General features: G+C 41.6%; 1 protein-coding gene across 1 annotated transcript in view; it reads right to left on the bottom strand.

Moving 5' to 3' along the window:
- Positions 1-2,363: 2,363 nt before the first annotated feature.
- LOC126013624 (histone-lysine N-methyltransferase PRDM9-like) overlaps positions 2,364-17,293 on the bottom strand; it is a 33,363-nt gene continuing 18,433 nt past the window's right edge. Inside the window, exons 4-8 of the mRNA XM_049776726.1 lie at positions 15,461-15,995; positions 14,640-14,723; positions 14,049-14,300; positions 13,846-13,964; positions 2,364-2,530 (exon numbers count right to left, since the gene is read on the bottom strand). Of these exons, the coding sequence (XP_049632683.1) occupies positions 2,364-2,530; positions 13,846-13,964; positions 14,049-14,300; positions 14,640-14,723; positions 15,461-15,995 (1,157 nt within the window). The remainder of the gene's footprint in view (positions 2,531-13,845; positions 13,965-14,048; positions 14,301-14,639; positions 14,724-15,460; positions 15,996-17,293) is intronic.

The following is a 17,293-nucleotide window of genomic DNA, read 5'->3' as shown; positions in this document are numbered from 1 at the left end:
TAACATATATTATTTTGAAATGCTTCCATTGGAGTCAGTGATTTCCCATGGTATTCTTTACCTGCAATCTTGTATGAGATTCTTAAGAGATCATTATGGGCCTTTGTAGTAACAGGCTGATTATATACCTATTCTCTCTACGCTGCTGTTTCTGCTGTTGCTGGTTTCTTTATGGTATAATGTGTGGTTGAGAGTTAATGTTGTTCCTCTTTCATGTGTTTTGGGCACTACTCCCCAGTATATGTGTGATGTTACAATATTTGGAGTTTTTACCCTGTTAAATCCTGTTATTTGATCTTTGAATATGAGTTATATACATGGTGTAGTTTCTGGGTGCTTCATAATAGTGCTATCATTCTGTGTTTATCTTTCATCTTCTAACTTACTTTGTTTAACATAATATGTTCTAGGTCCATCCACGTTGCTGCAAAGTCTGTGATTGTATCATTTCTGAATGCCATGTAGTATTCCATTGTGTATAGATACCACATCTTAATGATCCACTCATCTGTTGTTGGACATCGAGGTTGGTTCCAAGACTTAGCTATTATACTGAGGATAAATAGTGGGGTGCACACATATTTTGGGATGAATGCCCTTCCGACTTGGGGGTAGATACCTAGGAGAGCAATTTCTGGGTCAAATGGCAGCTTGATTCTGAGTTCCTTGAGCTTTCTCCAGACTGTTCTCCATAGGGGTTGATCTAGGGGACATTCCCACCAGCAGTGGGTGAGAGTGCCTTTCATACCGTATTCCCACCAACATAGATTGTTCCCATTATTTTTGATGTAAGCCATTCTCACTGGTGTAAGGTGGTACCTCATTGTTGTCTTGATTTGGATTTTCTTAATGACGAGATGTTGCAAAAACAGTTCTTAGGATGGAGCTGGATGGTGGATGGATGAGGAGCCTTTCTCTGCCACCCCAGGCCACGTGGCTCCATCCCCTATTAACTGACAGGTCTGGGTCCAGGAAAGTGATGGGTATGGAACTCACAGGCAGGCTTCCAGAGAGATAACATCTTTATTTCCCTGGCCAACTGATGTGGCTGCTAACCATTTACACATGTCATTCTTAGCTAGCCCTGTGTCTTACTTCTTTCATCCATGTCTCCTCCAACCTCCATCCTGGCCAAAGACCAAAAGGATCTAATACCCTGGGTCAAAGGCCTTATATAACTTTCCCAAGACCACTCCCCCGAATGGAAGGAGTCTTGCAGGTAAGGTTAACGTAATATCCAGTTCCCAAGACCCCTCCCAGAAATGAGCGGGTCTCAGGTAGATACACCTAAATTCAGGGTGGAGTTACATCTCCCCCTTCTCTGAAATAAAAATGAAGCTTTTGTAATCCTGATTCTGCCTTTAGCCAAGGCGGGTAATATTTCCAAAGCAACAACATAATAAAGTGAAAACATACCAGCCCTTTTCAAAAACATAACATTTCTGCAAAATATACCATACACCTGTAACTTAAAATTTTCTTAATGCTTTTTACCAAGCACTATCCCGGAACTTTCATGTTCCTATACTTTTTTTTTTTTTTTTTGGTTTTTTGGGCCACACCCGGTAACGCTCAGGGGTTACTCCTGGCTATGTGCTCAGAAGTTGCTCCTGGCTTGGGGGACCATATGGGACACCGGGGATCGAACCGCGGTCCGTCCAAGGCTAGCGCAGGCAAGGCAGGCACCTTACCTTTAGCGCCACCGCCCAGCCCCATGTTCCTATACTTTTAAACTATTTTGAGGGAACTTTCTGTTCCTATTAACCTTCCCTAAACACAAGTACTACAGCATAAATGCATAACATACATTTTAAAAACAGGCTCAATACATAAAAAATACACAGTAGAACATTACACCAATGAAAACATCAACTATGAAAAACAATAAAGCACATTAAATTGTCAAGAACATGACTTAGATTAAAGTTAGATGCAGGCGGTTAGAAATCAGATCTTTCAGTTGGGCTAAGCTGTATAACTCCCCCTTTAAAAAATTTTAAACTACTAACTAAAACTTAACCCATTGCCAACTATGTGTAAACCACCCTTCACCTAAAACCATAAGTCCAGACGCTGGTTTGTCCCATGCTGCTATCACCACATGGCTTTTTCCATGGGGTTTCAGCCCCTGCAGCAGGTTTTCTTGTGCCGTTTTACCTTTCTGATCTGGAAGGCGGATCCCAGGCTCCCACTTTTGCCACTTCCACGTGGCTTCACCTTAACGGGATCCCGGGCCGAAGCTGTTCTGAACTGGGTTCGCTGTTACCGTTTCACGCACTGCTGCCTCTGGTCGGAGCAGAAGCTTGTCTTCCGCAGCTAGGGCGCTCAGCTGTTTTTCTGCCCCGCCTGGCCACAGGCTACAGTTAAAGCAGCCTAAATCGCTGAAGAGTGATGCCGGCTACAGCTGCCATCTCCGCAAGCAGGCAGAATTTGGAAGTGTAGCTTTTTGCTGCATTGTTGGTGCGTTGTTGGCTGATTGCAGCTGCGGCATTTTGGAAGCAGGTTTCACTGCCGCTGCTCTCGGCCACAGCTTCACTGAGCGCGTTTGGGTGTTCAAATTTGAAATTATTCAAGTTAAAAGTCCAGTCCGAAATTTTCAAAGTCGAAATCCAAATTCAGGCTAAAGGTCATACTCAGGAGTCAGTCCGTTTAGGGAAGATTTTTCTTCCTGATACTTTTCCAACCAAAGCCTTTTATCAGTCTCTGAGGAGGCTGAAATCTTTGGAAAAAGGATTTTCGGCAACAAAGTTTCAGTTCTGGGCCACAGATGGGGGTGATCCAAGTTTTCCCTTCTTGTGTTTTAATGGCCCGTGTTTCCTTGGAAGGGGTCATGGCCATATTTGAACATGGTTGCATGTGGCCCAGGGTTTTGAGCTCAGTACATCTGAAAAAAGCCAAAATCAAACTGAAAAGCAGAAATATCACCATAATCGCTGTATTCTTGGGTCCAGGGTTCACATCCATGTTCGAGCACCAGATGTTGCAAAACAGTTCTTAGGATGGAGCTGGATGGTGGATGGATGGAGGGGCCTTTCTCTGCCATCCCAGGCCACGTGGCTCCATCCCCCATTGATCAGCGGATCTGGGTCCAAGAAAGCGATGGGTATGGAACTCATTTACAGGCAGGCTTCCAGAGAGGTAACATCTTTCCCTGGTCAACTGATGTGGCTGCTAACCATTTATGCATGCCATTCTTAGCTAGCCCTGTGTCTACTTCTTTCATCCAAGTCTCCTCCAATCTCCATCCTTCCAAAGACCAAAAGGATCTAATCCCCTGGATAAAAGTCCTTATATAACCTTCCCAAGACCACTCCCTGGAATGGAAGGGGTCTTGCAGGTAGGTTACACGTAATATTCGGTTTCCAAGACCCCTCCCAGAAACAGGCAGGTCTCAGGTAGATACACCTAAATTCAGGATGGAGTTACAATGAGAGAAGGTGAACATGTTTTCATGTGTTTGTTGGCCATCTTTCGATCTTTGGAGAAGTGTCTATTCATTCATCTCCCCATTTTTCTATGGCTTTATTTGGTTTTGTGGAGCTCATCTTTCTGAGTGCTTTGTATATATATATTCTGGATATCAGTCCTTTATCTGACATGTTGAGTGAAAAGATTTTTTACCATTCAGTTAACTGTCTTCTTGTGTTAAGTATGGTTTCTTTTGCCATGCAGAGCTTTTTAGTTTCGTGTAGTCCCATTTGTTTGTGTTTGATGCTAAATTTCTTGCCATTGGTAATCTATCATCAAAGAATTTTTTTATATATAGGTCTTCGAGTGTTCTGCCTATTTTTCTCAATAAACTTTATAGATTCGGGTCTGATTTTAAGGTCTTTAATCCATTTTGAGTTGACTTTTGTATAGGGGGTGAGGTATGGGTCAATTTTCAATTTCTTACAGATGGTTTTCCAGTTGTACCAACACTATTTGTTGAAAAGACTTTTTTTTTGGTCCCATTTCATGTTCTTGGCTCTTTTGTCAAATATTAGTTGACTATGTATCTGGGGGCTTATGTCTGGAAATTCTGTTCTAACTCACTGGTCTGAGGCTCTGTCCTTGTACCAGTACATGCTGTTTTGATCACTATGGCTTTATAGTATAGCTTCAGGTTAGGTAGCGAGATGCCACCCAGCTTCTTGTTTGTTAGTATGCGTTTGGCTATCCTGGGCCTTTTGTGGTTCCAGATGAATTTTATGATTGATTGTTCTAAGTCTTTAAAGAATGATGCCTGAATTTGGATGGGGATTGCATTAAATCTATGTAGGAGTTTGGGTAGGATAGTCATTTTGACTATGTTGATTCTACCTACCCATGAGCATGGGATGTTCTTCCATTTCCTTAGATCCTTTTCAATTTCTTTCTGAAGTGTTTTGAAGTTTGCCTGGTATAAATCCTTTACTTCCCTTGTAAGGTTGATTCTTAGGTACTTAATGTTTTTTGTTACTATTTTAAACGGAGATGAGTTCTTAATCTCTCTTCTACTTCATTATTTGTATAGAGAAATGCTACTGTCTTTTGTATATTGACTATGTAGCCAGCCACTTTGCTGTATTGGTTAATTGTTTCTAGGAGTTTTACTGTGGACTCCTTAGGGTTTTCTGTGTATATCATCATATCATCAGCAAAAAAAAGGGATAGTTTGAGTTCCTCTTTCCTAATTTGGATTCCTTTGATTCCCTTCTCTTGTCGGATTGCTATTGCTAGGACTTCTAAGGGTATATTGAATAAGAGTGGGCAGAGTGGACAGCTTTGCCTAGTTCCTGACCTTAATGGAAAGTCTTTCCATTTTTCACCATTGAGGATAATGTTGTCTGTGGACTTTTCATAGATAGCTGTAACTATCTTGAGGAAAGTTCCTTCTAACCCTATTTTGCTGGGTGTATTCAACATGAATGGGTGTTGAATTTTGTCAAACGCCTTCTCAGCATCGATTGATATGATTGTGTGGTTTTTGTTTTTCTTGTTGATATGGTGTATGATGTTGATTGATTTACCTATGTTGAACCAACTTGTATTCCTGGGATGAAACCCACTTGGTCATGGTGTATAATCTTTCTGATGTAGTGCTGAATTCGGTTTGCTAAAATTTTGTTAAAAATTTTTGCATCTATATTCATTAGTGAGATTGGTCTGCAGTTTTTTTCTTGGTGCTGTCTTTGACATCTTTAGGAATGAGTGTGATATTAGCCTCATAAAAGGAGTTGGGGAGGGTTCCTGTCTTTTCAATGGTTTGAAAGAGCCTGTGGATCAATGGTTGTAAGTCTTCTCGGAATGTTTGACAGAATTCACCTGTAAAACCATCTGGACCTGGACTTTTGTTCTTAGGGAGTTTCTTAATTACATCTTCGATTTCCTCTGAAGTGATTGGTTTGTTTAGGTTTTCTAGATCTTCGTTTTCCAGTCTCGGAAGCTGGCATTTTTCCAGGAATGTCGATTTCTACTGGGTTCTCTAGCCTAACTGAGTATAGCTGTTCATAATATGACCTCATGCTATGTTGTATTTCTTGGGATTCTGTTGTGATCTCTCCCCTTCCATTTGTGATCCTATTAATTTGGGTGCTTTCCCCCCTTTTTTGGTGAGTCTTGCCAGTGTTTGTCTATCTTGTTTATTTTTTCAAATAACCAACTCCTTGACTCATTGATTTTTGTATTGTTTTCTTTGTTTCTATGTTTATTTCTGCTCTGGTTTTTATTATTTCTTGACTTCTGGTTATGGTTGAATTTCTTTGCTGCAGTTGTTCCAGTTCCTTAAGGTGATCCTTTAAATTGTTGATTTTGTCATTTTCCTCTTTTCTGACATAAGCTTGTATTGCTATGAGTTTTCCCCTAATTATTGCTTTTGCTGTGTCCCACAAATTTTGACTAGTTATCTCTTCATTATCGTTTGTCTCAAGGAATCTGTTGTTGAGCAGCATGTTGTTTAATCTCCAAGTGTTTGATTTTCTCCATTGCTTCTTCTTACAGTAAATTTTGACCTCTGTTGCATAGTGTTCTGACATGGTGCTTCTGATGATCCTTACACTTGTGGTTTTATACAAGTTAGATTTATATCCTAAGGCATGGTCTATTCTGGAGAAGGTTCCATGTGGTCTTGAGAAGAATGTGTATTCTGCTTTTGGGGGGTAGAGGGCCCTATATAAGTCTATTAGCCCTAGATATTCTAGTTTTTCATTTAGGGCTCTTATTACTTTGCTATTTTTCTGCCTGCTGGATCTATCCAGTGGTGATAGTGGAGTATTGATATCTACTACTATCACATTTCCCTTCATGTATTTCTCCAGGTTTGTAACTGCCTCACATATTTTGCTGAGTCTACATTAGGAGCATAAATATTGAACAGGGTTAGTACTTCTTGATCTATTATTTGCCCAATCAGTATGTAGTGACCGTCCTTGTCTCTGATCACTTTCTTGAGGTTGAATGCAATTTGGTCTGATATTAGGATGGCTGTTCCTGCTCTTTTTGTTTTCCATTGGCCTGAAAATTGATTTCCATCCTTTTATTCTAAGCCTGTGCCTGTCCTGCATTAGTAGGTGTGTTTCTTGCAAGCAGCAGAAGTCCGGTTTATGCTTTCTAATCCAGTTCTCTAGTATATGTCTTTTAATGGGAGAGTTTAGTCCATTAATATTTAGGGAGATTATTGACAGAGAGGGCTGCTGTGTAGTTGTGTAGGGTTGTTGTTACAATCAGGGGTTTGGATTGTGTGATTCGTCTCTGAGTAAGTCATTTAAGATTGGTTTTGTTTGTGCAAATACTGCAAGATTGTTTTTATTTGAGAATGTTTTTAGTCTTCCCTCCTATATGAATGAGAGTTTTTCTGGGTATTGGACCCTAGGTTGGAAATTTCTTTCATTCAGTTGTTTAAATATGTCATTCCACTGTCTTTCTTGCTTGAATTGTTTCAAATGGTAGATCTGGTTTGATTCTTATGTCCCTTCCTTTGTACTTGAGGTTTTTTCTCCCTTATTGCTTTAAAGAGTTCATCTTTCTCTTTTTTTTTTTTTTTGCCATTTAGATTACTATATGTCTTGGTGTTGGTTTATTAGGGTCTATTTTATTAGGGACTCTTTTCACTTCCTGGAATTGCACCGAAGCCTCTTTCCAGAGCGTTGGAAAGTTTTCTGCTATTATTTCCCTGACCACTTGTTCTTCCCCTTTTCCTATTTCCTCCCTTTCTGGTATACTTACAATTCTTAGATTATTTCTTTTGTCTTTGTTCATTAAGTATTGGACTTTCTCTTCCAGTGTTTTGCCTTTTATTTCCTTGTTGGCTTCCTGGTCATTTTTTGATTGCAGTTTTTCTTCTATTTGTTCTATGCACTTTTCCAACTGTGAGATTCTGCTCGTATGGCTTTTTACATTGTTTATTATTTCCTTAAATTCCATTTGTATGGAATCTCTCATCTTCTGTAGCAGTTCTTCTCTAAGTTGGTTGATTTTTTCATCCATGTCTTTCTTGTACTCACTGGTTAGTGCTTTTTTCATTGCATTTACCATGATTTGCATTTCTTTTCTCATGGCTGTTTTTAGATCTTCATCTCTTGGATCTGTTCGTTTTGGTGAACTTGGAAACTTGTTTGGGTTTCTTTCCGTATCTGCAGATGTTAGGGTCTTCCTTAGTTTACCCATATTTTTTTTGCAATTCTTGGTTTTACCTGGATTTCAGGGCCTTTCGATTATAGCTCGATTTTGCCACCTGTCTAGTTTAATATAGGTATTTCTGGCTTGTTTAGTGTTTTGCTTCCAATTTTATGGGCTATGAATTATTTAAGAAATTTGGGTCTGAGCTAGCTAGACCTATATGTTGTGTTAGGCTATCCTCGCGGGCTCGGCAAGGGTGGGCAGGGCTTCCCTACCCAATGCAGGTGGGGGTGACCAGGCAGAGGAGGGCTTGCATGGTTCGTGGGCTCGGTGAGGATCAAATTCTTTAAAACTTTTCAAGAGGAACTACTGCCAATCCTGGCCAGGCTCTTTTATGAAATTGAAAAACGGGAACATTTTCAGACAGCTTCTATGAAACAAATATCACCTTGATAACAAAACCAGAAAGAGATACAGCTAAAAAAGAAAATTACAGATCAATATCCTTAATGAGCACAGATGCAAAGATCCTCAACAAAATCCTGGCAAATAGAATTCAATGCCTTATCAAGAAGATCATTCACTATGATCAAGTAGGTCTCATCCCAGGAATGCAAGGATGGTTTAACATTCATAAATCCATCAACATAATTCACAATATAAACAAGAAGAAATATAAAAATCACATGATCATATCAATAGACGCAGAGAAAGCATTCTATAAAGTTCAACACCCATTCTTGATAAAAACTCTCAGCAAGATGGGAATGAAAGAAACCTTTCTCAATCTAGTCAAGGTCATTTATCACAAGCCAATGGCAAATATTATCCTCAATGGAGAGAAACTGAAAGCCTTCCCTTTAAACTCCGGTACAAGACAAGGTTGGACCCTCTCAGCACTCCTATTTAACATAGTACTGGAAGTACTTGCTATAGCGATTAGACAAGAAAAAGATATCAAGGGAATCCAGATAGGAAAGAAGTCAAGCTCTCACTGTTCTCAGATGACATGATACTATACTTAGAAAACCCTAATGATTCTATCAAAAAACTTTTAGAAACAATAGGTGCATATAGCAATGTAGCAAGCTATAAAATTAATACACAGAAACCAATGGCCTTTATACACCAATAATAATAGGGAAAATGGATATTAAGAAAACAACCCCATTTACATTAGTCTCACATAAACTCAAATAACTTGGAGTCTACTTGACTAAGGATGTGAAGGACATATACAAAGAAAACTATAAAACCCTGCACAAGAAATAAGAGAGGACACACGGAAATGGAAATCCATACCCTGATCTTGGATTGGCAAGATATTAATATCATTAAAATGACAATACTCCACAAAGCTTTGTACAGATTTAATGTGATTCCTCTAAAGATACCCATGACATTTTTCAAAGAAGTAGATCAAACACTTCTGAATTCATTTGGAACAATAAACAACCACAAATAGCTAAAGCAATACTTGGGAAAAGGAATATGGGAGGTATTACTTATCCTAACTTTAAATTGTATTACAAAGTAATAGTGATGGACAAAGAAGAAAAAAACAAAGTAATAGTGATTAAAACAGCATGGTATTGGAATAAAGACAGACCTTTGGATCAATGGAACAGGCTTGAGTACTCAAAGAATGTTCCCCAGATATACCGTCACCTAATTTTTGATAAAAGTACAAGAAATCCTAAATGGAACAGGGAAAGCCTCTTCAATAAGTGGTGTTGGCACAACTGGCTAGCCACTTGTAAAAAGGCGAATTTAGATCTCCAGTTAACATCATGTACAATGGTAAAATCCAAATGGATTAAAGACCTAAATATCAGACCTGAAACCATAAAATATATAGAACAACATGTAGGTCAAACACTCCATGACATTGAGACTAAAGGTATCTTTTTTTAATTTTTAATTATGAGAACAATGATGCTAAGAGGACAAGGTAAAGTTACAGTGAAAGGACAATTGCCCATAAACAGAGTTCTCAGAAGAACTCTGAGAACTGACGCCTAAATATTGAACTTACAGTAAAAAAAAAACATTAAGAAAAATAAGGCAGAACCCATGTACAATTACTTTGTCCACAGTCCCCAGATTGTAGTACATCATAACATTTCTTAGCAGTACACAAAGCAATCTAAAGCCATGAGATTTATGTGACTCCTTAACATTGAAGGCATAGTATTTTTATATATTCATGCACATACATATTAGTTTAAGTTAACATCAAAAGTTTAAGAGTGGGGCCAGGCGGTGGCGCTAGAGGTAAGGTGCCTGCCTTGCCTGCGCTAGCCTAGGACGGACCGCGGTTCGATCCCCCGGTGTCCCATATGGTCCCCCAAGCCAGGAGCGACTTCTGAGTGCATAGCCAGAAGTAAGCCCTGAGCGTCACCAGGTGTGGCCCAAAAACCAAAAAAAAAAAAAAAGTTTAAGAGTTTTTTTAAGGGTTAGTCAAAAGGGCACAGTAAAAATGGTGTTAGAGTGGCAAATATTGTTTGCATAGGCCCACCAAAATATGGGGGTCATAGAAAGAAATAGCCTTGGTCTAAATACAAGGAGACCACTACCCATGAAGTTTCCTGGCATAAGACCAACTCTAGGCTCCAGGCAAACTAGTTTATTCAATCCAAGTCATTGTCTGTAGTGCCAATACAGTTTTATTTTTCACACAGAGACTAAAGGTATCTTTAAAGAGGAAACTGTACTCTCCAAACAAGTGAAAGCAGAAATAAATAAATGAGACTATATTAAGCTGAGAAGCTTCTGCACCTCAAAGGAAATAGTGCCCAGAATACAAGAGCCACCCACTGAGTGGGAAAATCTATTCACCCAATACCCATCAGATAAGGGGTTGATATCCAAAATATACAAGGCACTGACAGAACTTTACAAAAAAAAATCTAACCCCATCAAAAAATGGGGAGAAGAAATGAACAGACACTTGGACAAAAAAAGAAATACAAATGGCTAAAAGGCACATAAAAAATGCTCCACATCACTAATCATCAGGAAGATGCAAATCAAAACAACTATGAGGTACCACCTCAAACCACAGAGATTGGCACACAGAACAAAGAATGAGAACAAACATTGCTGGTGGGGATGTGTAGAGAAAGGAACTCTTATTCACTGCTGGTGGGAATGCCGTCTGATCCAACCTTTGTGGAAAGCGATATGGAGACTTCTCCAAAAGCTGGAAGTTGAGCTCCCATACGATCCAGCTATACCACTCTTAGGGATATATCCTAGGAACACAAAAATCCAAAAATCCCTTTCTCACATCTATATTCATAGCAGCATTATTTACGATAGCCAGACACTGGAAACAGCCAAGATGCCCCTCAATAGATGAATGGCTAAAGAAACTTTGGTACATGTATGCAATGGAATATTATGCAGCCATCAGAAGAGTTGAAGTCAAGAAAATTTTCCTATACATTGATGTATATGGAATCTATTATGCTGAGTGAAATAAGTCAGTGGGAGAGAGATAAACACAGAATGGTCTCCCTCATCTATGGGTTTTGAGAAAAATGAAAAACATTTGTGTAATGATTCACAGAGAAAAAATAGAGGACTGGAGGGTCCAGCTCCCAACATGAAGCTCACCACAGGGATCATTTAGTGCAGTCACAGAAATAATTACACTGAGAACTATCATAACAAAATGTGACTAAATGAGGGAAGTAGAAAGCCTGTCTAGAGTACAGGCCGGTGTGGGGTAGGGAGGAAGGACACTTGGGATATTGGTCATGGGAATGTTACACTGGTGAAGAATTACACACACACACACACACACACACACACACACACACACACACACTTGGGATTAATCCTGGCAGAATTGAGGGGTCCATATTTGGTGCTGGGGATTGAATCCAGGTTGGCCAGATACAAGACAAGTATCTCTGGCCGTAATCTAAACATTTTAAAAGTAATTGCATATTAGAAAAAATGTAACAGTTAGAGGCCTAGGGAGCGCACCCCCAAAAACTGCATTTTGAGGCTGCTGAGTGAGTACATTCTGGGGCTGCAGGATCGCTCTGCCCTGCTGTGCCTTTGTTCACTCTGAGGACTTCAGGGGAAACTCCTATCTCTGTCTGCCTGAAACTGTGCTTCTGAATACCCGGTTTCCTCAGAGGCCTAGGGAGCGCACCCCCCAAAAACTGCACTTTGAAGCTGCTGAGTGAGTACATTCTGGGGCTGCAGGATCGCTCTGCCCTGCTGTGCCTTTGTTCACTCTGAGGACTTCAGGGGAAACTCCTATCTCTGTCTGCCTGAAACTGTGCATCTGAATCCCCAAAGGTTTCCTCAGAGTCCTAGGGAGCGCAACCCCCAGAAACTGAACATTTCCTGTCCCCCGATATAAGGTGCTGCTTGGGGGGAACACTTTCCCCCGATTCAGATTCCATGATTGGCATTATTGTCCCCTCAGATAAAATGGTCAGTTCAGGAGATATTTCTGCCCCTTTTCAAGTTTTTGGTTTTGGGGGACACTTTCTGTACCTGACTTAAGGTCGTAAGTTTGGCAGCCATTGTTCCCAATCCAGATGGCCACCTTGGGGATTAGTCCCCCCCCCATAAACATGCCCCATTCAGGAGACCTTTTCGTCTCTGTGGTTAAAAACCTAAGTTAGGGGACATTGTTGCCCCAACCCAGATGCCAATGACTGTCATGGATCTTTGCCCCCTGTTCCATTGCAATTGGGGGCATTTAAAAATTTTTTCAGTTTCACCTTCCATTGTTGAGGTTTAGGCACTCTATGTGCCTTTTTGTTTATTGACAAGGAGTAGAAGGCACTAGGCATCATGCCTTGGTTGAATAATATAAATCCACAGCTTAAGTGGCTTCTTTCCTTTCCTTCAATTTCTTCTGCCAGGAACAATAGTGAGTCCCAGGCATTATCCTCCCCACTTGCACAAGCGTCTCTCAAGGGTCCTCAGGATGTTCAAGACTAACCCTGTTTTCCTTACCTGTGCAGGTGGGGCGTATGCTCCATCTTTTTGCTGTCACACCTTCTGTAATGATCCAATATTGTTGTCCTACAGAGAGTAGGTGCAGGGCTCAGACACTGAAGCTCTGACCACACCTGAGGATGTGTCACCGTAGACAGCACTTCCAACTCTTTGCTTACCTTTACCATAACCACAACTTAAACCCTAACCCTAAACCCTCAGGCAACCCTAGCCAGTCTCTAACCCTATCCCAGCCCTAACCGCAACCCCTAACCCTACCTAGCCCTTAACCCTACCCCAACCCTGACCTAACCCCTAATCCTACCTAACACTTCTCCTATCCCTCCCCTAACCCTCTAGCCCTAATCCTAACCCTAAACCTCTAACCCTCACCCTGACCCTAAGGCACTGATTTTAATATTGGATATAATTCTCCCATTGTTTTCTTTTTCTTTGAAGGGGAAAGTAAACATTAATATACACTATGTAGATTTTGTTGATAGCACTTATTATTTGTGGATGCTTTATAGTCACTTTATCAACCATCTTTTATTCAAACATTGGCCTTCAAATATGTGTCCTGTCATGTGTGATGATTTATGAAATCTGACAGTAGTCTCGCTGAAACTAACCAAACATTGGGTTTTCCTGTGTGTCCTCTGATGTGTAATGAGACTTGACCTCTGAGCAAAACTTCACCCACTGTCTGTAAACATGGGGCTTCTCCTGTGTGACGCAGTGGTGTTGCCCACTGTCTGCAAATATACGATTTCTTCCATGTGTATCCTGTGGTACGATAAAACTTGATCTCAGAATGCCTTGCTCATAATCCCTGCAAATATAGGGCTTCTTGCCTGTGTGTCATCTGGTGTTTTGATTGCACAATTTGCAAACATAGGATTTCCCCCATGTTACCTTTAGTGTCTGAAATGTGACGTCTGAATGAAGCCTTTTCTATTCCCTGCAAACATGGGGCTTCTTTACTGTGTGTCCTCTCGTGTCTGATGAGACTTGCACTCACGCCCACTCTCCCTACAAACATAAGGCCTCTATTCTGTGTTCTCTGGTGCCTGATGACATTTGACCTCTCACTGAATGCATGCACACACTCCCCACAAAGATAGGGCAGCTTCTCTCTTGCGTGTGTTCTCTGGTGTGTAATGAGAGTTGACCTCTCACTGAAGAAAGGTCCACAGTCCTTGCAAACATAGAGCCTCTCTCCTGTGTGTTCTCTGGTGTGTGATGAGCTGTGACCTTACACTGAATGCACACCCACACTCCCCACAAACATGGGGCTTCTGCCCGTGTGTGTTCTCTGGTGTGTGATAAGAGTTGACCTCTGACTGAATCCACGCCCACAATCCCCACAAACATAGGGCTTCTCTCCTGTGTGTGTTCTCTGGTGTGTAATGAGATTTGACCTAAAACTAAAGCCACGGCCACACTCCCCACAAACATAGGGCTTCTCTCCTGTGTGTGTTTTCTGGTGTGTATTGAGATTTGACCTCTGCCTGAAGCCACGCCCACACTCCTTGCAAATGTAGGGCTTCTCTCCTGTATGAGTTCTCTGATGTGTGATGAGATGTGATCTCTCACTGAAGCCACGCCCACACTCCTTGCAAGCATAGGGCTTCTCTCCTGTGTGTGTTCTCTGGTGTGCAATGAGAGTTGACTTCTCACTGAAGCCACGCCCACACTCACTGCAAACATAGGGCCTCTCTCCTGTGTGTGTTTTCCAGTGTCTGATGAGATTTGACCTCTCCCTGAATGCACGCCCACACTCCTCACAAACATAGGACGGCTTTTCTCCTGTGTGTGTTCTCTGGTGTGTGATGAGATATGACGTCTGACTGAAGCCATGCCCACACTCTTTACAAACAAAGGGCTTCTCTGCTGTGTGTATTCTCTGGTGCATGATAAGCTGTGACCTCACACTGAATGCATGCCCACACTCCCCACAAACATAAGCCTTCTCTCCTGTATGTGTTCTCTGGTGTGTGATGAGCTGTGATCTCTGACTGAAGGTATGCCCACACTCCTTGCAAGCATAGGGCTTCTCTCCTGTGTGTGTTCTCTGGTGTGTAATCAGAGTTGACCTCTCACTGAAGCCACGCCCACACTCCTTGCAAACATAGGGCCTCTCTCCTGTGTGTGTTCTCTGGTGTTTGCTGAGATGTGACCTCACACGGAATGCACGCCCACACTCCTTGCAAGCATAGGGCTTCTCTCCTGTGTGTGTTCTCTGGTGTGTAATCAGAGTTGACCTCTCACTGAAGCCATGCCCACACTCCTTGCAAACATAGGGCCTCTCTCCTGTGTGTGTTCTCTGGTGAGATGTGACCTCACACGGAATGCACGCCCACACTCCTTGCAAGCATAGGGCTTCTCTCCTGTGTGTGTTCTCTGGTGTGTAATCAGAGTTGACCTCTCACTGAAGCCATGCCCACACTCCTTGCAAACATAGGGCCTCTCTCCTGTGTGTGTTCTCTGGTGTCTGCTGAGATGTGACCTCACACTGAATGCACGCCCACACTCCTTGCAAACATAGGGCCTCTCTCCTGTGTGTGTTCTCTGGTGTCTGATGAGCTGTGACCTCCTACTGAACCCACGGCCACACTCCCTGCAAACATGGGGCTTCTCTCCTGTGTGTGTCCTCTGGTGTGTAATGAGACTTGACCTCTGACTGAAGCCACACCCACAATCCTTGCAAACATAAGGCCTCTCTCCTGTGTGTGATCTCTGATGTGTGATGAGATGTGATCTCCAACTGAAGGTACGACACCACTCCGTGCAAGCATAGGGCCTCTCTCCTGTGTGTGTTATGAGAGCTGACCTCTCACTGAAGGTACGACCACACTCCTTGCAAGCATAGGGCTTCTTTCCTGTGTGTGTTCTCTGGTGTATGATGAGCTGTGACCTCAGATTGAAGTCACAGCCACACTCCCTGCAAACATGGGGCTTCTCCCTAGTGTGAGTCATTTGATGTGTGATGAGATTTGATCCATCGTTGACACCTTGCTCAGGCCTTACATACTTGTCTCTTAAAATTATTGGCAAGTCTATCCCTGGAACTACTCCACCTGTGTCTTTTGGATTTTCTTTCAGGCCTGTGTTAATGTCTTCCTCCATTGTTATCTGTTTACTAGAGCTACCTATTTGGCTGCTATATAGTCTAGAAAACACTGTTGAAATTCTTCCATGCTTCATCCTACTAGCCAAATGTATGGAGCTTTCTTTGTGCTTTTGACTTTCAAGTATGTCATTCTTGGGTTTGTCATTATATGGATCAGAACATTGGTTCTGATCATGTGGACAGGAACTCTCTGATGGAGGTTGCTTTCTTGCAGATGTTCCCGAGGGATGACTTTGTTTCATGTGATGACTGAGGAAGTTCTGATTAGAGAAGGCAAGAGAGCAGAAGGGACAAGGATGGATTTCTGGCTTGAGTTCTGCTGAAAGAGAAAGGTTTTGATCAGAGTAGATGTTGACAAGGCTGTCTGAAACATAGCTCTAGCTCCTGCTAATGTCTTTTCCCCTAGCTTTCCTTATTTTGTTGATAAAGCAAGACAAAATCTTCATGCTCCTAAATAGTCTGGTGGTTTTTCTATTTGGTTGGATTTTGTGGCCACACCCAGAGGTGTTCAGAACTTACTCTTGCACTGCATCTTCTCTGCGAAACAGTGAGAACAACCAGTGTGGCATGTATGCAGGGAGAAAGGCACTCTTGCTGCTGGTGAGAATGCTGTCTAGTCAAGCCTTTCTGAAAAGGATATTATGGATATGGCTTAAGAAAGTGGAAATTGAGACCCATATGTTCCAATAGTACCACTCCTAGGTATAGACCCTAGGAATACAAAAACACAATACAAAATGTCCTTTACACTATATTCACCACAGTATTATTTACATTAGTCAGAGTTGGTAAACAACCCAGGGGCCTGAAAACAGGTAAGTGGCTAAAGAAACTGTGGTACACCGACACAATAGTACGCAGTTATTAGAAAACAATGAAGTCATAAAATTGGCTTATACTGGGATGGACATGAAGATTATTATTATATTATGAATCAGAGACTGCGGGATTGCCAAAATAGTCAAACTCATCTGTGGTATATAAGAAAAATAAGATGGTATGATAATAATATCCAGAGACAATAGACAATGACAGAGAGCTGCGAAGACAAGCCCCTGATAAGAATCTTGCCACAGTGAGTGGTGAGCACAGAGCAGTAACTGCACAACTATCATGTAAGAGAAACAGAGTGCAAGTTTTAGACTCAGTGGGATATAGCGGGGGAGGGACATGGAGGACACTGATGCTGGGAAAGTTGCACTGGTGAAGGGCAGTGTACAATTTATGACTAAAACTCAACTATGAACATTTCTGTAAACATGGTGCTTAAAAATTTATTCAAAGAAATAAGTTGAATGAAACCTGGTTGAAGTGGCAACATAAGTGGAGCAAATACATGTTGTTTTCAGGTATTAAATAAGCTGATACGAGAAAGGCAAAACAGGTTGGGAGCACCACAGTGAGGAGGTTAGCAAAAATCTACATTAGCTTTGTGCTGGGCTTGCAGATAAATAGTTTAAAATATAGACAAAAATATATTTCTGAGTGGGCCAGAGAAAGCACAGCCTGGGGGTGTTTGCCTTGAAGCTGACATGAGTTCAACTTCCATCAGGCCATAATGTTCCCCAAGCCAACCAGGAGTAATTCCTGAAGCACAGGGCCTAGATAAACTCCAAC

This window comes from Suncus etruscus, chromosome 7 (genome assembly GCF_024139225.1).
Source record: "Suncus etruscus isolate mSunEtr1 chromosome 7, mSunEtr1.pri.cur, whole genome shotgun sequence".
Lineage (NCBI taxonomy): Eukaryota > Metazoa > Chordata > Mammalia > Eulipotyphla > Soricidae > Suncus > Suncus etruscus.
The sequence above is the reverse complement of the archived record's forward strand: the minus strand, read 5'-3'. Positions and strand labels throughout refer to the sequence as shown.